Genomic DNA, 23,511 nt, shown 5'->3' with positions numbered 1-23,511 from the left:
AAAGAAAGATAATAATAACTTCCTTATAATGAAGACCCAGCCAGCGTCTGACAGCAGGCTAAGGCAGAAACATGCTATCTGATTCTAAGTGTACAATTTCCTTATTTCTATTCATATTTGCTTTACTTTGAATGATTCTCTTAACTTCCTGGCACTACTTCTGGTATTCTGCATGGTTCAGTCCCCTCAAAGAAAGCCATAACTCACAGGTTCTCCTAGTTGCTTGTAATAAAATTATGTAATATCTGGCAACACTGACACGATTTCAACACGATTGAAAGTGAAAGACGTCCTGCCTGGAATTTTGCATCTCAAACACGCTGCAGACTCTATGATGAAATCCATCGTGGGTAAAATACATACCATCAACAGACGTGAGTGGATCCTTGGGTAAGGCCCCCTGAGGCCTTCCCATGTTCACAAGTCTGGATTTCGAGGTCTCCTTTTTGAGCCCAGAATTCTCTATTCTGTTGCTGTAGAACGTCCTCAGGCGCTCGGATGGGCTCGCTCCCCCACTGTGAAGGGACGCATGCCCGGAGAGATACTGCCTCAGGGCGCCCAGGAGAAGGTCACCCTCAGCCTGCGTGGCGAGGAGCTGGTTGGCTGGTGGTCTCTGCTTTTGCACGGGTTGGAACGATGAAAGAGATGAGAAGCTGGAGGGAGGTGATTTCTGAGCTGAAATCTGGGAATTGGAGCGATAAAGGTCTGCAGGGATGCCGGACTGGAAACGGTCATTCTGGAAAACACAAGCATACTGTACAAAGACACTGATGCTGAAGACACTTCCACCAGCTTTCCAATAGCAGAGCTTTTGCTCTATTTTCTGAGAAACAGCCACACTGTGGCTGAGGAGGAAGTGCGTGCCCCTAATACGGTCATTTGAAAACACGACTCTCGATGTGAGCATAAAAGTCCCACCCACCTGCTGTTTATGAGGGGCAGCCAATCAGGAGAAAGCTGCCTAAAAGGGGAGTGGAATTAAAGGAAAACTACGGCTGTATCCCAATTCAGGGTCTGCAGCCTTAAAGGCCGCATTTTAAGGCCGATTACGTCACAGCGACGCGACGAAGGCTGTCCCAATTCGAAGGCTGCTCAAAATGCGGCCCTCAAATGCGTCCTTCATTTCCCTGAATTTTAAGGACGTGGCGGTGTAGACTTCGTGGCCCAACATATCCGAAAAAAACGGCGGATGAGGGGCGCCCGAAGAGTAAACTTTAAGTAAGTACTGAATATTATGTCACTTATTTATGTGCAAATGTTTAATAACGAAGAACATTAAAACATTGCTGTTGGCCACATGTCAGCAAAGTTATGTGACATTAGTGACGTTTGTACTAACTTGGTTTTAAAGCCTTTACTTTAAAATATACGCCGTTCAATAGCTGAGCTTAATCTTACAGAGAATGATCAAAGCTCATGTAGACACAAACAAACAAATGAACAAAAGATTTTCTCCTTCATTTCTGTCAAACAAAGCTGTATGAAACGTTTCCAGCTGTTAGTATCATGGTTGCTAGGCAACCTGGGCAGCGCAACGGAGGCTAGACCGTCCCATTTCACAAGCCTCGCACTTCCGGCCTTAGCGGTCTTTAAGTACGCGGCCCTTGAGGATTGTTGAGGCTGCGTACTTTAAGGCTGCAGACCCTGAATTGGGATACAGCCTACCTCAAATGTTTTGTTTGACACAATGGATGAACTGAGAGGCTATGAAATGTGAATCATCCAAACTCCATTAAGTATAGAGAGCTTAAGTAAAAGCCTGAAAATTCCCGACCATATGTTGTAATGTCTCAGAGCAAATAATTAGACCTCGAAATAAACAGACTGCAAGGGACAAAGTATAACTGCAAAGTAAAGCATAAAGTAAATTATAATTACTTTGCATTGCTTGAGCATTCCTGCTGCCTGGAAATTTAAGATGCCAACCATCTCACTCACCAGCCCCTTCATTCCCAGTCATCCCTCTGTCCGATGTCTAATGATGACAAAAAACTGCCTGTGACAGAAAAAAAATCTGACCAAAAAATACGAGTCATGCAGAATTACTATTTATGCAGATGCTGGATCCAAGAAAATGTCCCACCTGCTCGTCACACGTTTAAGGCTGAGACAACGTCCTAAAATAATGGGACCAACTGTATGTGACAAGAATGCAAACCATCCTGACGCCGAAGTACAAAACACAAGCACCCTGCCTTTTTTGTTTCGACACACTTTGGCTTTTCTTTCTTTATAACACCACCAATCCAGTAACCTTCGTGTTAGTGCAGCCAATTTACTTCTAGGCAAAATGTATGCAAAATCAAATAGATGTGCATTTGCTGAAAACATCTAAAATGTAACGTTTCTTGTTTTTGTTCTTCCACTAGATTTAGAGAGAGTATCTGGATGCATGAAGAAGCACTTTGCTTTATTATTAAAGGCTTCATTTGAACAAAAATGATTATTGAGATGAAAAAGCCCATTTTTGGGGAAAAAAAGTTATTAATCCATTTATGCAATCATATTAACAGATCCATCAGCTACAACAAAAGCAAATTGTCACTGCCGGCTCCATTAACGCCCACCTAAGAGCACAGAAATGGCACAAGCCTGAGTAACGGCAAAATTATCATAACAATACAGACATAAACCGTTCCTCGCAGTTGTCATACTTCTTTATGATTTGTGTGTGCGAGGCCCCCTCTGGTATTTGTTGCTGGCAGTATCTTTATTCATTTACATCCCTCAGTTGGTGATGTTTATGCCACTCGTACCCAAAGGGCCCCTTCAACCCTCCAGCTCCTTTTGGCTGCCACCAAACAGGTGAACCTGGATAGAAAAGGCCACGAGCCTGCGAGCGATGCCTGCAGGCTCCATGCAGTCGTACTCGCTTGGTCCTCAGTACAATTCCCCAGCAGGAAAGAGGCCTCTGCAGGCACAGCAGAGGGACGCAGTCGCGCCTTGAGTTATTAATTAGAGCGGTGAACTCCTGAACTCTCGGCTGGTATTATTTCCCTCGTAACGGTCAAGCTGGGAGAAGTCATCAGTTAGAACAGAGAAGCAAGAAAGGAGCGACAGCGAAGGATGACAGCGGACCGCCTGCTGTGAAGGTGTGCGCGTCTGTGTCCTTTCAGCGTGTTGTGCGAGCGTGCGCTGTATGTGTGCACGCTTTCTTTTCAAACTGAGCCAGGTGGCCTCGAATGGAGGTCGAGGCTAAATGCAGTCATTGGGATAAAAACAAATTCCTCACATATTCTTCGTTTTTCAAATGTGAGAACAGGACCAGCGGGAGCTGAGGTTTATGTGGCACTTCAGCGATATTCTGTCATTTGCGCTTCATTACTTTTGGGCTTTTTTGAATCCTTTCAATTAGCACACTGATAATTGATGTATAGAGGTGAATTAACAGCTCCATATTTTCACACTTGGACTCTACAAGAGGAACTTTGCATGATTCACAGTATACTGGGCCTTGGTGCAACTCCTCAGATCATTCACTGTCAAACAGACCCCGACTTAAACAGACCTTTTCTTTCTGATTAGCTATTTCTCATGAACAAAAGTACAGCAGGTGGGTGGTGCTTTTAAGTTTAGTTTGAAGATCTTTGCATCATTGTTTGTAACTTTGCCCACGTTTAATTAAAGCTCCCACCTTTGAAGAAGATAATATGTAACAGAAAATAATAAAAAGTAGTTTCTGTTTACTTGCTTGAGGCAAAGAAATTCCAACAAATGGCAAGAAAAACATGAACCGGAACAACCAAGTCCCAGAAGCCAAACAGAGTAAATGTTTACCTTGCTTGCTGCGCTCAAGCTGGAAGTAGATGTCTTGGGAAGGAGGCCAAGGCGCTGCAGGTACATCTGGAGATTTCTGCTGAGTTCTACCTCTACCGGTTTCACCCTTTGGTCCACTGGGTCCATTACTTGAGCTACTGGCCTGTGTAGTAGGGAAAAATATGAACAAAATGCAGAAATTAGTCACTTCAGAGTAGCACAGTCAGATAACTTCATTGCAAAGATGTGCAAATGAATTGTTTTTCCTCCAAATGAAATTATTAACATGAAGCCATTCTAAAATTTTCATATATCAGTATTAGAAAAAAGGCAAAAAAAAAAAGGTCACAATTAAAGTAAAATAAAAAGTAAGAAATTAAAATACTGGCAGCAACCAGTGCTACCCTTCAGCCTCCTACAGCAGTAGATACACCTGTGGTATAAATGTTAAAATCCTAGGTGACAGAAAACTTCACCTCACTGATATTTGAACTCGTTGAAGATTTTTAGTAGATACACCAATGGTATCCATTTGAAAATTCTAAGTGTTATCTTTCTCGAGTTATTGTTTTCACAAGATTTTCAGACAACTTGACCTTGAGGTCACCGGGATTCTGATTTGTCCAAAATGTTTAGTAGATGCACCTATGCTATCAAGCCCTATGCCGTCTCATTTTTGAGGTATCCTGTCCACGCTGCCGGCCTGCCAAGTGGGGTGATGACAAAACTAAATGAAAATTATTAGGAGTAAGATAAAACAGAAGTGCAAATCTACAAATCTACATGTCCTTTGGTCACAAAACTATTTGAGCTAAATAAACATCTGACCTGCTCTCAGTGGTGTAGAACGGCCCAGTCTGCTGTGGTCTGTAGGGAATCCTTCTCAGTTTGGATAACTCCTTGGACAGAACCTGCTGGGTGGTATCATCTTCCCAGGTCAAACCTACAGAAAGAAACAAGGGGACCCTTTAGAACTAGAAAGACAGGAATACATAGGACACAAACAGGAAGTCCAGTATTGCCCAGGTGCATATCTACTGTGCACCTGTAAGCCTCGAATGAAAAGAAATTCTGAATTAAAACTGCACTGAAGTACAGAAAAAGTGGGTTGTATGCATGAGCAAAGTCTAGCCGACGCGTGGTGAGTACGGGATAGAAAGACGGAGAAGAAATCGCTAAGCATGCAGTAATTTCCCTAAACTCATTAGGTCACTCATTAGCAGAGGAGACGAGGAAACAGCGGGTCGTCCTTGGAGACTCCGGCAAGAGACTGTTTCAGTGACTAAGCAGAAACCGTCTCTCCTCTCGCTCTCCTGCTGCACTTCAGTTGTACAACATGATGAGCTACTTGGGAATTTCTTTTACACATCTTTACTTAAACAAACGATTAAATATTTACACCACCGCCATGATGAAAAAGTGAGGTCAGGGGTTAAACCCAGAATGTGTACATACTACAATAAGATCAATGTCTACGTAAAAACAGTAAATAAAGAACAGTGAACCAAATAAGCCAATAAATACTACTAGTAAGATGTTTGTTACGTGCCAAGAGATGTGGTTTTGCTTTTGTGTTCTTTTTATCTTTCAGGTGTCAAGCCTCCACCTATTAGCCAGTTCAACGTTGATTGGCATGTGTCTATTGGCTGGTCTGGGCACAGTTGGCCAATCACTCTCTGGGGATCACTACAAATGAGCAGCTCCCTGGCCAGCTGGTGGCTGCTGGCTTCTGCTTTATGACAAACATTTGTGAAAAGGCTTCTTTGTATTGTGTGTGGTGGGAGGCTGGACAGGTAAGCTGGGGTACCCTATACACTGGCTGCAGTTTAAACTGTTAGACACACTAGGTCAGTCCACGAGGGCCGGTTTCCCTGCAGGTTTTAGATCTCACCTTGGGTCAACACACCTGAATCACATGATTAGTTCGTTACCAGGCCTCTGGAGAACTTCAGGACATGTTGAGGAGCTAATTTAGCCATTTAAATCAGCTGTGTTGGTTCGAGAACACATCTAAAACCTGCAGGGACACCGGCCCTCGTGGACTGAGATTGCCCACCCCTGCACTAGGTTATGCGGTTGATGCCACTTTTGTATGTTTTCACTGATCTTTTGTCGAGTAGCTAGGTAGGCCTTTTGTTTTGCATTTTTGTTTCAGTTAGGCCCTGGAAGCTCTCGACCTCTTTTTGTTTTATTAATTTCTTTGATTTGGCTCAACCGCCCAATTTTCCTCCCTCACCTTTTTCCTTTGTTAAGTTTGACTATCAAGGCAAGCAACCAATAAATCCTGCCTGATTCTTAACTGTCCTGTTGTCCTCCTCCTTCATTGATTGTGGTTGTCCGGTGTTGGTGTCTCCATCCTACCTTTGCCTCCACCATGGTGGAGACGTAACATGTTATTTTGCTTAAAAAGAAGTTTTAAAACCTTAAATTTGAAATGACAAAAAAAACAGAAGTCTGCGCATATTTGTACTGAGAAAGGTCAAGACACAAGTCCTAATAATGATGCATACAGGAAATTTTAAAAAAGGAAAAAACAAACCTGGTGGCTCGTTTGCTTAGACTATTGCTTCATTGCAAATATAAATTCAAGACACAAATATTCATTTATAACATTTTTTTTGCAAGCATTTATTACCCAAATTTCACACCAAATTTTGAGTAATACCATCTCTGCAATCACGTCCTAATGAGGGAAAATTATTCTGATTCATTTGATTTGATTTGATTCAGAGGACTCATGTGAGTTGCAGAGGACATAGAGGACATGCTTTTTCCCATGGAACTTTTTAAAACATAAACAGGTTTTGCTCGTCTTTTTCTGACCTCTCATAAACTGCAGTGTGGTTTTATCTGTTCTGTGTACTTCTATCCAAAACTTACCCAGGCATCATTGTTTCAGACATCAAAGATGTCTGAAACAATGATGCCTGTTCAAAGATGAGGCCTGATCAAAGATGCCTGATCACTTAGAGTCATTGAAACCACAGATCCAATTAATCAACACGCAAAACATTATAAATAAAAGCATACATAACATTTATAATATTCATGTAGTTTCAGTTTATTTCCAGAGTGGAATTTTTTTGTTTCTGTTTAGTTTTTGTTGTTTGAAAATGTTTAACTTTGGTTTACATTTATTAGCTTAAGTGTCTTTTTAGTGTTTTTAATTATTACTCTATAGCGCACACGTGTCAGAGGCAAGCTTTACAGAAGTGAGCACAGGTGTTGGAATGAAAACACGCAGACTTTAGAAAGCAGCTGACTCATAGTCATGTTATATTATTAGATTACATCATTATACGGCACCTGAAGGTTTCTTAATGTTTGTTTTAGTATAAGCAAACCACAAATGTGATGAATAAGGTGGGGCGAAGCTCTAAAGAGAGGTATTTTACATAATTTATGCACATGTATATTTATGCACAATGAAAGAAATTTCTTTCATTGAGATGAAAGAAATATTAAGTGAAAATTTCACTAAGTGTTTCAGTGAATCTCCTGACCACCTAGTTGTTGTTTTTTTTTACATCTCTGATATTTGATTGTGTATCAGCTGTCCTTATTGGTATTCATGCATAAGCTATTTGTATCTGCTGTTTAAACAAGTGTTCAAGAGCAAGAACAAATGAGTAGTTTGGACGTTTGTGTCTATTTTCCTCTAAGTAATGATTTTATTACCTAGTTGTCAAGCTGCCACTGCAGCAATGTCAGCCAGACATTCTTGTGGATTTACTGGGCATGTCAAAAAAAAGTGTTGCATTTCAGCAAGTGTACAAAAGGACAAGGCTGATGAGCTGCTTGGGCATTCACGTCTGTTTCTTATACTTAACATGCATTCAAACACAGTTTTTTGGCAACTGAACAGAGGAGCAGGCGCCAACACCAGATGGGGTAGCGGAACGAAATGTTACCGGAAATATGGCCGCGCTGCGCAAAGCACAACACGAACGGAGGCATTTGGCAGATGAGCGATGACGTTGCTGAAAGATTCAAGTAATGCAGACTGTAGCTCCAGCTGTGATGCCACAAGATGTGGGTCCACCACGGAGGACGTGCACGTGAAATGAGAAGGGAAATATCATCCCTGTCAGCTTCACACGCAAAAAAGTGAAAGCACATTTTGAGCTGAGGGAACTGAAAACTGAGGAAAATATTGATAGATAACCAAAAAACATGAAGCATGATGGCAAAGAGCCATAAAGAGCCTTAAATCCTGACAGCAACAACCTCATTGGCAATGCAGACGATGGAAAAGTCCGACTACATGAAGTCAAAGTCAGCAGGGACGCAGCCAAACAGATTAGACGTGCATCAGCTGTTTCAAACCAAGTTGAACTAAAAGTTAAAAGCTACCATCTTACTGCCAAAAAACACTGTTGTAGAGACAGAATATCAGCGTTTTACTGTTTTAATATAGGATTCCTGTCCTGAATGATTAATGCTACATACCACTGCCTCCATCTGAATATGCAGTGTTGGGGAGTAACGGAATACATCTACCGCCGTTACGTATTTAAAATACAAAATATGAGTAACTGTATTCCGTTACAGTTACCGTTTTAAAAGGTGGCATTTAGAATACAGTTACTTTGTTGAAATAAATGGATTACACGGCGGTACTTCCCTGTTTCATATTGTGGCGCGTCAGGCCTGTTTGGGTTTTGTTTGACAGCTACGTTCTGTTGTTCCAGGTGGCAGCGTTACGGTTGCCATGGTTACAGGGTGACGCTCTCTCTTTGCGTGTTTCCTGGGGGAGAGAGGCCTTTTTGTTGTTGTTGTGCTAAGCTAATAGGCAGAATGCTACAGGTATCGCTCTAAAGAATGTAGCATCATAGGCAGTGTAGTCCGTGCTGCAGGGAGAATGGACTGCCATACACGTTATGTGTCTGTGAGCGAGGGAGGGAGAAAAAGGAAAAGTACGAGCTGTCATCGAGCAAAAACGGGAGCTGGAAGCATGTAAATATAATAATAACCACTGCAGCCAAGAAGAGAGCCTGATGAGCCCAGTTGTAAGTAAGCTATTAAGACTCGACTGTACACCGTGTTCGTGTTTTCCTCTGAAACAATAAGTTCCGTTGGAGCAGCCTTTCAACGCCTCTCTCTGTCTCTCGCTAGCAAAGTTGACCCAGACAACAAAGTAAAGCTATTTTTTGGCTACGAGCCCGACACAGAACCCGACATATTAGCCAGAGGTCCCTTTACTACGGTTCGGAGCCGCGGACCTTCAGTAACAGTAATAAATCACAGCAACAGTACATTCACGTAGTTGTAAACAGCATGATAATATATTAAGTAATCCAAAGTACGGTTGGGCAGCACGGTGGTTAGCACTGTTGCCGCACAGCAAGAAGGTCCTGAGTTCAATTCCAACATCAGGCCGGGGTCTTTCTGTGTGGAGTTTGCATGTTCTCCCCGTGTTTGCGTGGGTTCTCTCCGGGTACTCCGGCTTCCTCCCACCGTCCAAAGACATGAACATGCAGCTTGTGGGGACAGGTTAATTGGAAAATCCAAATTGCCACTAGGTGTGAATGTGCGAGTGAATGTGAGTGCGAATGGTTGTCTGTCCCTGTGTGTTGGCCCTGCGACAGACTGGCGACCTGTCCAGGGTGTACCCCGCCTCTCGCCCTATGACAGCTGGGATAGGCTCCAGCACCCCCCGCGACCCTGAAAAGGATAAGCGGAAGTGAATGAATGGATGGATGGATGGATGGATGGATGGAATCCAAAGTATTCAGAATACGTTACTCTCATCGGGTAACGTAACGGAATACGTTGGGGCATGTATTCTGTAATCTGTAATGGAATACATTTTAAAAGTAACCTTCCCAACACTGTGAATATGTGACATGCAAAACAGCCGTAAGTGTGAATAAGCCCCAAACTTCAGTAAAAACATCAATGTTTCATAACTTACAGATATTTAGACATAGATAAAGGCAGTCTTTCAAGGCTTATCAAAAGAGGCATTTCAATCATTCACGTGAATGAGAACCGGACGAAAAGGATTACAAGGTTATACAATCCGACAGCAGGAATATGAATTACCACACGGGTTTAGAGAGTTTTGAAACTATGATAACAGAATGCAAAATGAACATTAGAAGAGAAACCTGAATGTAAAAGGTGTAGAAAAGGTTTCCCGGAGCAACACGTTTTGAAATGAGGATGCTTTTGCTCAAAATTAAGTCTTTCCCGAGGTTTAAAAAAGCCGGAGTCGAGAGTAAACAGGAACGAGGCTGGAGACAAAAGATGGAGGTGATGAGTTCTGAGAAGAGTCACATTCTCTCTCTTTTAGCTCTGTTTAAAGTTTCCACCAACTCCCAAGTGACGTTAATGACCACTTTTCACCAGCTCGTGTCTGCCTGTAGCCGTCTGTTGAGCAGGGAGTGTATGATGGTGTTTTAGAGGTGATTCACAGGATGATTCTCTTTCGCTTTGTCATTTCTCACAGTGAGCTATCACCAATGGTTAAGAGTTGCTTTAACTCCCCAACAAATCTCAGCAAAAGAACATCATCATCATCATCAGACCCACTGAAGAGCAAACTTGTGTCGCAGCCTAATTCTTACTGAGAAAACCCAATTTGTGAAAACAAGACAGCCTCCAGAGCAACAACAGAAACAATTCGGCATAACATTAAAATGAAAGAAGAAACAAGATAAAAACATTTAGCCTCCTTCCATATTTAACATACTTGGAAAAAAACACGAAAATTCTGAAAATGTTCAGTAGAAATGATCTTTTTTTAACTGTTATTTTTACTTAAATGTCCATTCCTAAGATTTTAGCTCTATAAGACGCATTGCAGAACAATCAGCATGTTGTGAAACTGGAAAGCGCTGCCAGCAATAATCTCATTGCTGCCAAGATCTTATACCATTTCTAGTTAACCAACAACAGCACCATTTTTTTCCAACTGAATTTACACTTCTGCCTGTATCATTTGCGAATCCAATTAAACGAGCTCAACTCATTTCAGAGCATCTCAGCACCGAGAAACCTCCTTTAGACCCCCGCAAAATGAATTACAACCCCAACTGCCACGAATCAGGCACAAGCCTCTCTTTAACAGCTGCACAGCGTGTCAGGCCAGCTTTCGCCATCAAAGAGACATAAAACCGAGCCTTTAATGGCAGCCACGGTGGCAGAGAAAACGGGCGTTAGCGGCGGGTGAACAGACGGCATCTGACACGACAGGTTAATAAACGTTGGAGCCCCTGCCAGGATATTCAGAGTGACTCCGCGCATCTCACAGACTTAACCGACCACAGAAAAGCGGGCAGGAGGTTGTCGGCCAGCTGAAGTATGAGGTGAAGGTCTATCAGAGTTTGAAGCTTTCACAACTAAATAAATGAGACTGTGGTCCTGAAAGAAATTGGACTGAATTTAAAATGCGATGATGTACCTGTAAGGACTCATGTCTATGGAAAGCTTAAGGACATAGGTTGTTACATTGTAACAGGTTGTTAGATTGTAAAGCCCCTTAAGGCAATTTTGTAATAAAAAACTTTGTGATTACAGTTATTTAAATAAAAAGTCTTTGGAAAATGAAATGCATGTAGCTTGAGGAGGTTAGAGGTCAGAAAAAGACTTTTTGATAAATGCTCCAGTTCAGTTTGCATTTTCTCAACAATTTCGTGTTGCACGTCCTCCACAGTTGCTAAATGATGCCCGCCTGCTCCACAAATACCATCGGCCGTATTCACTAAGAGTCACGCTAATTACAACCATGGGCAAAAACACTGCAGCCTTCCACCAGTTTAGAACTTGATTTATCAGCCGCATTTATGCAAATTTAATTTCCACAACCTGAAGTCCAATTGCAATCACTGCGGTCCTGCAAAACAGCAGACAGCAAGGTGAGAAACTTTTTGGATCACCGGGTAAAAAAGTCACGACACGTCTTTGCCAACAAATCCCAAACACTCTGAAAATAGAAGCGATGTAGAACGCTGACAATTTTCAACTGTGTGTATATATTTTTTGTAAATTACTAAAGAATCAAAAAAATCACACTTTAGTCTCAGATTCAGAAGATCTTTGATTATCCCTGAAGGCATACTGTTTATGTGACAGATGCTTAAATGAATGAATGCTGTAGAACTAAATAGGATAAAACACAACAAAGCGGTGGGATACAAAATTGTGAATCACTACTTTTTTGATTTTTCCAAGTGAAAATGTTCAGTTTTTTAGCAACATGAGCAAAAGATCCCACGGGGAAAAGGGGAAGGGAACTCGTGGCATGACTTACAGTGAATTTGGAGCTGTAGAACATAAGAAGTCATGGGACAACTAATAATAATGATAATAATAATAATAAAGGCAAGAGTTATCTACTGTTAAGTCTCTCAAAGGTGGTGCGGGGAGGTTAGTGTGTTTTTGATGTCGTGTGCGAACTAAAGAGGACCATCGTTGCTGTGGGCGAACAGCAGCTGTGACCCTGACGAGGTGGCTTTTCAAATGACTTCACATCTGCAGGGCCTTTAGTGAGCAGTGCGAGTGGGAAGAGGGTCTGTCTGTGTGTGTGTGTGTGTGTGTGTGTGTGTTTGTGTGTGTGTGTGTGTGTGTGTGTGTGTGTGTGTGTGTGTGGGTGGTTAAAGGGGGAGAAACAGAATTGCAGCAACAACTTTGTGAAAGATTCAAACCGTTCACAAAGAAAGAGAGAGGCAAATGTACTGTGTGCTAAAGGTTAAATCTCGTCTGATTTTTGTAGTTTCGACATTACCCCTGTTGATAATAATAATAACGCTGTTACTAAATGGGCGTACAGTGACATTAACTACACTCAGAAAACACAGACAGGCTCTACAGTGACAGACTTGTAGAGTTTATGAGGATGTGCGTAAATGGACTGGTATTCGTATAGTGCCTTTTGACTCAATTTGAGCACTCGCAGCACTTTTTTTTTTACTACACACACATTCATACGGCACTTTTATCTTTGCTCAAGCGCTTTTTTATCTGACGTTCATTCACATCAGGGGCAACTCTTGGTTCAGTGTGTCGCCTAGAGCGCTGTGGTCAGTCCAACGTCTCTGGGATGGGGGCGAACCTGTTTGTTCTCTCACAGGGTTGGACCTATAGGTTAACTAGGTGGAAAAAAAACTAGTTGTTTGACTTAAACATCTGGGTTGGTTATGGATGAGCTCATAACATTATCCATTTATTAGATGAGTTCTTTATAAAACAAAATTGACATCTTTTTTATGTCTCTCTGACAACCCAAAAATGTTGTATCATTAGTGAGAGCTGCAAATTAGCTTGCGTTTCTCAATTATAGAAGAATAACTAACTTAAATAATTAACCAAAAATAATCAGAAGAGCCTGTGAGAAGAGCCCACAGTGAGGTGTGGAATGAAGCCTGACTGTAAAAATTGGCCAATTCCATTTTTGGCCTTTTATGTGCACTTCTATCATCGGCGGTTCCACCAAATGTCATAAAGTTTGGTGTCATATTTGACCAGGCTCTTAGTTTCAATAATTATATTGATAATCTTTATATTTCATCTATGAAGTATTGACCCCATCAGTGGAATGGTGTCCAAATCAGAATAAGAAATGATAAAGTCATCTTACAAAACGGTCCAAAGTCCAGCTGCTGTACTTAATAGGTCTTCTAAGTGTTTCGTGTGTTTTGTCATCTTTGCACCTGCTTTAGTTTAAGATCTTGCTGATAACTTTCAGAGCTCTGTACAGTAAAATGCCTGTTCACATTAGCAAGCTCCTGCTTCTGCTCTATAATATGCAGGTCACTGAGGGCTTCAGACCAAATCTTGTTGCTGGTTCCTCGTTTTAGACTGAAAACTAAAGGAGACTATCCATTGATATGCAAGATTGTGGCTCCTAAAAGATGGAATGCATGAGCATTACATTTGAGATCTGATGAAAATACTGAAATGTTTATTGAAGCATTTAATGGATACTGTTATGTCTTAATATTTGTGTTTTGTATTTGTTGATTGCGGCTGTGGGGCACTTTGTGATCCTTGTGGTGCTGTATAAATACATTTTACTTACTTAGTTATTTTTAATATGCTTCCTGTGCACTCTTTTATAAATGAGGCTGCCCGTCACTCCCTGCTGGAAAGCACCAAGCTCGGCGCAGCAGCGACTGACGACTGATCATTATGTGTTTGCCCTGCAAACAGATTAAAAAGCGGCAGGTGTATGCCATAATGGAGACGTGCATATTAATTTGTACATCAGCTAAGATGTTAGGAGTGAAATCATCTGGGTGAAAAGCTTCCTGCATGTTGGATCAGCTGACTGATCTTGCCCTCAGCTTCACCGTTTCACTGTAAACCGGCTTCATATGCTAACACAGTGTCATGCTATCATAGGACATGATGCACTGAACTTATCCATCACCTGCTTCTCCTTGGAGCAGATTAACATTTTGAAGAAACAAACTATATTTTCCATGAAGCTGCAGCCAAAACATCATCAGCAGCTCAGCTTATTGGGAAAACTGGAAACAAGACTAGAGCTTCCCAGTGACTCTTGCGATGTGAAAACCCTAACAGAAATTCAATGTCAAAGGGAATAAACAAAGTATTTGCCTAAATGTCCAGATATCGCTCTGACTGTGGACTCTTCTTTCCACGTGCACTTTTGTGAATCAGGACATCAGTTCCCATATCCTAAAACAGAGCTGATGGGCATATGGGCGTAGGATCGTGTTTGTAACAGGGAAAGCAAAAGGACAGAGTAAACCGTGTTACCTTTTTAGTGGACTAGCCGAGCCTGAAATGCAGATGCTTTAGTGTCTTTAGAGTTTTGTCCTCCCTAATGGCTTCTGCAGACAGCCGGGCCCAAACATCTCATTTGCATAATTCATTTCACTTCAGAGCTCCTGACAAATGCCTCCAAACTTGTCGCCTCTGTGAAATCGGAATATTTCTCTAGCTCTCCCGCTGAGCCCCGATTCGGAGAATTAAACCAGAGGACTTTTTTTTCTCTTTTTTTGGAGAGGGGTGGGTAGAGGAAAGGGAGGAAATGCACTAAATCGAGCTCAAAAGAAGGATGGTGTAATAAAAACACGAGAGAAAAACTCCTCCCAAAACAAATGTACTTTTTTGAAATCATTCTCTTTTGAGTGGTCAAGCACAAAAGACTGGACTCTTTCTTTTCTTCCTGTATGCATGAGGTCCTGTCATTCAGAGCAAAGCTGGATGATGAAAGGGGGTGAAATCCAGCTCAGTGGGAGGTTACGCAGGTCTCTGCCTCCCTCTCGTGGCACAGCGCACTAACAGCAGCTTAGTGCAGCAGGAAAGACGACAACTGATCCATCTGTTCGTTTCTACACAGGCACAGCAAAGGCTGATTAAACCGAAAAGTCAAATAACAAATATTTACGCCACGATGCTCACTCGGGCCGTTCCTTCTTTCCTTTTTAGTTCATTCATTTATGGGATAAACAGCTATGTTGATGTATTACTGTAAGCGTGGACGTCGTGGCATGCAACAGTGAACTCTGGCAGAAAGTAAACCACTTTATAACCAATTCAATTAATCTCCTCGGAACCGTGATCCATTCATTACAAACTCAGACAAACTGTGGTTTAAAGCCACAAAATTAGATTCTAAACTTTGACAGAAAATACAGAGTTTTGCGAACTAGAGTGGAATAAATTTAAGATCTGAATCTATAAGATATTTAACATATAATTAAAGGAAAATACATCATACAAATTTATATAGAGATATATATAACTTTGGATTATCCTGGTTGTATCATTCAAAGGCTTCCTTTATTCCTTTATTGACTTTATTTGGCTTTTCTCACTCAACAAGTGCAAAACACAAACAAGTTCAAGTTCCTGAGAATAGTTTAGCTTTAATCTTTGGTCTCATTGTTCTTTGAACAACCAGGTAAAAAAGAAAAAAAACATCTGTTTGACAACAGAGACAGAACGTTACATTTTTTCATCTCTGCCTTTTGTGATGAGAATGACATCAGAGTGTATTAGGATAATCAGGATAAGGAACAAAGACCCATGAGACTGTTCTGTTTATTCACCATAAAAGCATGTCTCTGTTGATAATGAATATCCATTTGACTAACCTATACTGCAGACTGCAGTAATGTAAACTGCACTGGCTTTCTGACATTTCTGCTTTAGAATCAACAGCAGAAGCTAGAAAAAGCTATTAGCTTTAGCAGTAATTGCCAGTGTGACTGCGACAGCCACCTGTACAGACTCCAGCAGAAAATACAATTTAAACAACTACAAGCTTGCTGACTGGCAGCTGACATTTGGGGCATGCAGCACATAAACTACACAAAATTGACCTCACACAACTTAATGTTGTCAAAAAATTGCCGACAGGATCAGTGCGATCTGACTTGAGAAGAAAAGTCTGCAGCCTGCTGGGATCTGATCTGCTGCTTCACATCAGAGCTTCTTTTCTGGATGAGATGGATCAGCTCAGTGAAGATCTTCTCACTGTGCTCCACTGTTTGATCAGCAGACTGATTGATGGCCTCCACCTGCTGTTGAAGCAGCTTCACATCTTTCTCTCTGTCCTGGATTCTCTGCTGGATGTTTTGTCGACTCACCTCCAGCTCTCTCTGCCTCACAGTCCTTTCTGCTGCAGCTGAGACTGTGTCTATTTTCCAGTGCAGACATCACAGGCCACATCTTCAGGTCCAGCATAGCAGTGATCAGCAGGAGGAGCTTGGAGTCCAGTCTCCTTCAGCTCCTCCAGTAAGTCTGCTAACATGCTGTTTTCACCAGGACAGGCCTCGGTGTGAAGGTGCGTCTACAATGGCAGCAGCTCTCGTCTTTTCTTGTCTTTTCTTTAACCCATTAGCTTTTAATGCAGTTCATGTAGTAGCTGTGTCAATAAGTAACAGTCACCAGAACCTCGAGCACATTCAGACTGATCAAAACAGTAGAATTTCCCATTAGTCCTTCTCACTACACCGCTTCTCCTCAATGGTGACAAATGTCTAAAAGCCTCACTTCACACTGTGTCTGTGCACAGTTTTAAACAACACTTACTTCTCTTCCTCTCTCTTTACTTGCTAATATGCTGTGAATGAGCCTTATGTTGACTACATCTGTGCAGACAACAAATAGCTTTGCGGTAAATCAGGAAGAAGAGGAATGAGTTAGCACTTATTTCAGGAATTGAATCCATCATTACAGACTGAAAAACAGAACATGATTTGAGGGGATCCATTGTGAGAAGCCACAAAAAAGGAAATTAAGAGGCAAAAAAAATCCTCTCTGGAAAATATATAAGAAAGGTAAAATAATGAGTTTTCATTTATTTCACTTAAAACATTTTAAACTTAAAATAACAGACATATTTATTTTAACACACTGCTTTATGCACACCAAACAGAGTGTGCACATTTATAACATGCAAGTATCTCTGATTGGGTTTTAGTGAGTGAATGGAAACTAAAGTAGGAAAGTAGTAAATGTGTCGTACTGAACCATGCAGCTCTTTTTAGCACTCTCAGTGACAGCATTAGCTCAACTCCTTCTTCAATCCCTAATCCTGCCTTTAAAATCCCCTAACCTGGGGAAATAATTACAAATCAAGGAAACACATCTGCTTCACGGGCGTCAAGGTTATTTGGGTAAAATGCACATATTATTCCCACTGTATATTTATAAATACATACGGTGGATGCATGCATACAATCTTGATCTGACCGAGTGAAAAGACATCACAGTATTTGGGTGGAACAAGTCTTGTTTTCCTATATGACAAGTTTAAACACACTTATTCTACCTTGGTTGGACAATGTTCTTTTCAAACTGTGTTAAAAGTCATTGTGGTTTTGATTTGATGTATGCATGTATTGTATTGTATCTGATGACACATGAGGGGGCATTAACCCTGATGAATCAAAAGCAATCTGAAGTGTCTTTTTGGGCGGAGAGCTACAGCTGATGTTTTGCAGTGTTCATCTCCCCACGCTACGTGTGTTCATTAAAATCATCGTTTGACCTAACCCTCCTGGACCAGTGTTGTGATTTTGTATCCATCCTGTATCCCTCCTCAATATTTGAACCCTTAACATTTGGAAAATAATCTCAAATCAGTTTGTGGTTATATCCTACAAAAGCCGCAGAGCTGAGTGTGCATATAATTTGCATATGACCATGATTATGAAGATTATGAACTTGAAGCTGACACGGCACGCCACTTTGTGTGTGTGCATGTTCTGTGCACACATACACATTTGGGTTGAGGAAGGCAAAACATGTGTGCACGTGTTTACCTCTGTTGGAAAGCTTCTCCAGCAGCATCCTGAAGCGCTGCACTACCGATGGGGAAACATCGTAGGTGTAAATCTCCTTCACCGGAACAGAGTGACACCTCCCAAACATGCCATCTGTCAACACATAAACAGACACTTTCAGCAGAGATTATAACTCGTGTTTCTATTTTGCATTTCACAATTTCACACTGAAAGGCACACAGTTTCTTTCAAGGGGATCTATTCTGACTGCCCTTGTTTTAAATGATGTAAATATACTTTTACAGTGGCGCATGTTATATTAAACATGGTCAAAGTTTCAGATATTGAGGTCAGCACAGGTGCAAGTAATTCATCACAGCAAAAAAAAGCAACCATAAAGGAAGGGTGGGTGCTAAGACTGGTTGTGTCATACAGTAGGGATTGCATCCAAACTGTGAACCAAGCAAAGCTATTCCAGTTAAGTTCAAAAATAAAAATATGAATGTACTAAAGTTCTTCTTTAAGACCTAAATGTTCAGAAAACCAGGAGTTTGGACCAATAAAAAATTGGCAGTTTGAGTAAAAACTAGCGAGGACTGTAAAACATAAAACATTTAAAGCAGCATATTTTGTTGGCAAACTAAACTAAATCAAATTAAATGTTGTATTGGGAGGATTTGTTTGCCCTGAACTGACATTTAATGAACTCAGACATACAAGTTTCATGATTACCTAACAGCAAAACGCGAACCCCAGCCACCTTTTTTAATGAGGTCTCACTGGACAGCAGAGTGTAGCTGACCTAAAGTTGTGCAAGGTTCATGTTTGTCTTCTCTGTTTTAAAGTTAGGTTTATGGATTTTCTGAAATGCATTTTTTTTTCCTTTGGCCAATGTTGCCATCTGCATAGGTAGCTTCTGCAGTGCAGTCCCACTGATTGGCTGTCACCAGCAAGTTAGTGAACAAGTTAAATGGGTCTTTATATTTCAGCATGTGAGCGCCAACCTTAGGCTAACATTGCTGAAAGCAAAGTAAATCACTGTTGCCAATTTATTGTGAAAAAAGCAAAAGTTTTCCTACAATAAAATGAATATTTAAATCCAAGAAGAAGAATCAGAAAAGCTCATGTGCTCAAAAACATGCAACGAAACTGAACTGTGTCACTTTTCACAGAATCCTTGATACTGTGATTCTGTAACAGTGTCGCACAATTTTAGGAGTATTTTCCAAAACTCAAGCAAAACACTGAACAGACAACAAACAGACACTTTAATTTCACATGGAAGTTCATCTCCTTTATCCTTATCCTCTTTTATCCTTTTATTGCTAAACATGGATCCCAATGACATGTAGTGTGACTCTCACTCACTCATACTTCCTTCCAAAAGGCCACACAGTGGGTTGTGTTAATGTGAGCTGAAGGAAAAGGAAACCGTGGGTTGAGAAAGCGTCCAAAAAAGATGAGTCAAATTACAAAAATAAGCTGGACTATCTTCTAACACACAGCCTCTAATGTCGAATTATCAACCTTGAGCTAAAAGAGAAAAGGATCATATTCTTTGTGGCTCATCAGTTTTCACAAATGCAAGAATGTAGGAAATATAAAGTTATGACTGTATATAATATCTGCTTATGCAGATCTTTTCACTGTAGTGTAGTCTGGTCAACATTCGGTGTTGGTGTAGTAGTAGTGGCACTTATAATGGTAATCGAGTGAAAATAAAGCTCTAAGCAGCAGAAATCACTACAAGAACATTTAAACATGCTGCTTTACAGTTCAAATATCCTCCTGAAAAATGTCCAACAACACACTGTTTCAGTAATATCAGTGACAGTCTAGATTAATAAGAAATCAGAAACAGAATCAGAATATTTTAATAATCCATAAGGAAATTATGTGGGTTAGAGTTGCTCCAAGACAATTACAGCAATAGACTGAACTAATTAAATAATACAATATATTACAAAGATTACAAAATATAAGAAATAGCTCTAATATGTGTAAATAGCTCAATTCTAAATATCCAGAGTATTAAAGAAGTAAAATATATATGGTAAAATGTATTTTTTTAATTATTCTACTATAGGGGTGCAACGATACACAAAATTCACGGTTCGATAATTTTTCAATACAAAAAAAATGTTCATGCCTTTTTAATTTGTCATTTATTAAAATTATAGATATATATTTTAACTCAAAAGTACAGTTTTTAAATTTAATGTTGCTGAAACAACAAAGGGATAAAATAATAAATATATCTGATGGAGAAATCACTCATCTTTGGAAAAGAGAGTTTATTACAGAGAAATGGCTCTTTCCAAAATAAAAGCTATACTATACGCTTCTTCTGGGCTATATTCTCAGCAGCATATTAAACATATCAGGTCCCCATAAGGAGAATCATGTGCTAACGGCTGTCTAAATGACTCGGGTAAAGTTTGCAGCATGCGTGCTTGTTGTTTTTGTCTGCTTCCACTTGTCTTTGCACTAGGATGATGTCGGCGTAAATGTGCAGTCATATTTGTTGTGTTCCAACTAGTGCTGTCAGCGTTAATCTGAAATGACGTTAACGCCACAACACGGCAAATCTCCGTTAACGAGCTACCTCGGATCGCCCTGTGCGTGGGGCTGGACGGCCAACACGTTAACGAGCTAACTGCGCTAACGCACTAGTTCCCACCAATGTAGCATTGCGTGGCACATCCGACATACTGTTTTACTTTTGTCCATGACACACTTACCTTCAGGGTCATACTTCACATGAAAACCAAAATAGTTCCAAACGCCAGATCTGAATTAGAGACTTCTGTCTCACTAGCTTGCCCTGCGCTCAGTGAATCTGCGTTCGACTACTCCGCCTAGGCTGCACTGTCGAGCGCAGATCCACTGAGCTCTCAACACAAACAGCATCGTCAGAAGGAAAGTTGAAAAAATAAATTAAAAATTTTGTATTGTTCGATACATATGCGTACTGAACCCAAAGCACTGTATCGAATGGTTCAATATCGATACGAGTATTGTTGCACCCCTATTATATTATACCCTAGTATTATTTTACTATTTTATGGCATATTCTGCACACATGAATCTGTTATATTTAAAACAAAAAGTTTCTGTTTACTATGTTCAGTTCTGATTTTGTCTGAAGGTTAGAAGAGAGAGTTAACTGGTTAAACACTGTGACACAATGTCAAATGGAAACTTCACTATTTATTAAATTATTCTAGTTCTGGTTTGTAATTCTTGGGATTTCAGAGGTTGAGATATTTGTTAGACCTCAAAATGTTATTTTTGTTTTTTATGTCGCCTTTTGTTGTCACCATCTGTCTGCATGTGTGATGGGTGAGGGATCGTCTATAAATACTCGCTTCTTCTCAGTCAAACTGGAAACACCATTTAACGGGCAGCTAAGGACAAGTGCTTGGGCTGCACTGCTGTAATTACTCACAAATGTCACACTGGACGCCTGTTCTTTTTAAAAATCAGACTGAAGAGTGAGATGCAGTGTGAGAGAGTGAGAAAGCAAGAAAATAAAAGATATCTGGTGATATTATCACTGCAAACTAATAAACGTCCTTAAGATTACACATGTTTCGGGCTCTTTGAAGCTACTGAATAAATTGTGTGGAAAATACTGATAAATCTTGCGATACTATAACAGTTTTGAGTAACTGTTAAGGGGCGATTGTGGCTGAAGAGTTGGGAGTTCGCCTTGTAATCGGAAGGTTGCCAGTTCGAGCCCCGGCTCCGACAGTCTCGGTCGTTGTGTCCTTGGGCAAGACACTTCACCCGTTGCCTACTGGTGGTGGTCAGAGGGCCTGGTGACACCAGTGTCCGGCAGCCTTGCCTCTGTCAGTGCACCCCAGGGTGGCTGTGGCTACAATGTAGCTTACCATCACCAGTGTGTGAATGGGTGGATGACTGGTTGTGTAAAGCGCTTTGGGGGCCACAGGGACTAGAAAAGCGCTATACAAATACAGGCCATTTACCATTTAACTTGGGACATACCAACATTAAACTAGCAACTAGCGTGTCATTGTTGTTTACTTCTTTTTATATATTTTAAAGTTTTGTGACAGTATCACGACCAATATTAAAAAACTGGTACTGGTACACTGCGTGACAGAACTACCAAGGTACAGATGAGGCTTTTTGGATAAGTTAAGGATTTCTAGCTATGTTGAAGTGCCTTTGAACAACAACACAAACTCCAAGTAAGATTCGTGCAAAGATGAATAACTAAGCATGACTTTTTGAGGTCATAAATTCACATTTTTAGATTGCAGTTTTTATAATGGTTATTCTAGATGCTTCCGGAAAACTCTAACTACATTTAACAGATTGGAAAATGCTTGATCTTCTGTCTTAAAACACAGTGCCAGTACATTTGTTACAGGATGCAAGATCCAAACGCCAATACCACTTGTTCTGTATCCCGGTGACCATTTGTCAGTTAATTACAGAGTTACATTAATTGACAGACAGTTTATTCAATTCACAAAGGATATACTGATCCAATATTTTCCTCCAAACAAACATTCCAATAAGTTGACTCAGTGTCTGCCAATAGCAATTTCCCTTTACACTACTTAATCTATATTTCTGAATACACTGCGTGTCTCCTTCAGTCCTCAGCATTGCAGGAGGACTGACGAGGCAATCTTGGAACATTTTTCTTTCCAAAGCGATCTCGATGCCTGGAAGTAAAATGGAAACAGTGAGAACTAATTGAGGCTAAAGTGATACTGCTAGTATCCTTAAGCGTTTCAAACTGTGACAAAGTGCAACAAAGACAAACAAGATCCTGAGTAAAGTACCGTGCCACAGGCCTTCTCTCTTGTTCAGCTTAGATCTTACAAAACACCATTTCTCTTCATTTTCCAGAAGGAACATCTTGAATTATCCCTCATAATTATGCTCATGCATATCCAAGTCTCTGCAATTTATCCCAGTTCTCTGCCAGAGGGCCATAATTCAGAGCCAGACATGTCTTCTTGTGATTTATAGTCGAGATTAGAGCATTGAGAGGATTCACCGGGCCATTCTCAGAAACAGAGGCCGTATCAAGACGAAGGAGGTCGACCGGCAGTGCTGACCGGCAGCCGCCACTTAAAAATAACCTTTGATGGATGGAAGTTATATAATACACAATGCTTGAGCTTAGCAATGCCTGCTCCAAGATTGACAAAAGATATTGTCTTTGAATGTGTATGTGCTGTCAGCATGAAGTCTAATCTACATGTGTAGTACGCCGGTGTTTTCATACTTGATTGTGACTGACAAAAGCTGCAGTCACAACTTTTTTTCCAACAGAAATTAGATGCAGTGTTGTTGTGCATTTCTGGACTGCACCGTTGGGACACACTGACGGAAAGCAGCAACCTCAGTCCTGCCTAATGAACAGGATTAAGACATCTTAATGGATCTGCTGCCTCTGGGGACCTGCACAAGTCCTTCCTTCGCAGACTGCACTTCACAAGATCAATGATATCTGACATCACTTGCCAAGGATCTGGCTGCTTTTACTGGCAAGAAAAGTAAAGGGTTTCCT

The 23,511-nt window shown here is 40.8% G+C and overlaps 1 protein-coding gene across 1 annotated transcript in view; it reads right to left on the bottom strand.

The window, feature by feature from the left end:
* slco5a1b (solute carrier organic anion transporter family member 5A1b) overlaps positions 1–23,511 on the bottom strand; it is a 229,706-nt gene that overhangs the window by 179,903 nt on the left and 26,292 nt on the right. The window contains exons 3-6 of the mRNA XM_087831471.1: positions 18,000–18,113; positions 4,585–4,699; positions 3,778–3,919; positions 364–736 (exon numbers count right to left, since the gene is read on the bottom strand). Coding sequence (XP_087687597.1) covers positions 364–736; positions 3,778–3,919; positions 4,585–4,699; positions 18,000–18,113 — 744 coding nt within the window. The remainder of the gene's footprint in view (positions 1–363; positions 737–3,777; positions 3,920–4,584; positions 4,700–17,999; positions 18,114–23,511) is intronic.

This window comes from Neolamprologus brichardi, chromosome 18 (assembly GCF_056152115.1).
Source record: "Neolamprologus brichardi isolate AB-2024 chromosome 18, ASM5615211v1, whole genome shotgun sequence".
NCBI lineage: Eukaryota > Metazoa > Chordata > Actinopteri > Cichliformes > Cichlidae > Neolamprologus > Neolamprologus brichardi.
This window is presented reverse-complemented; position numbering and strand designations above follow the sequence as displayed.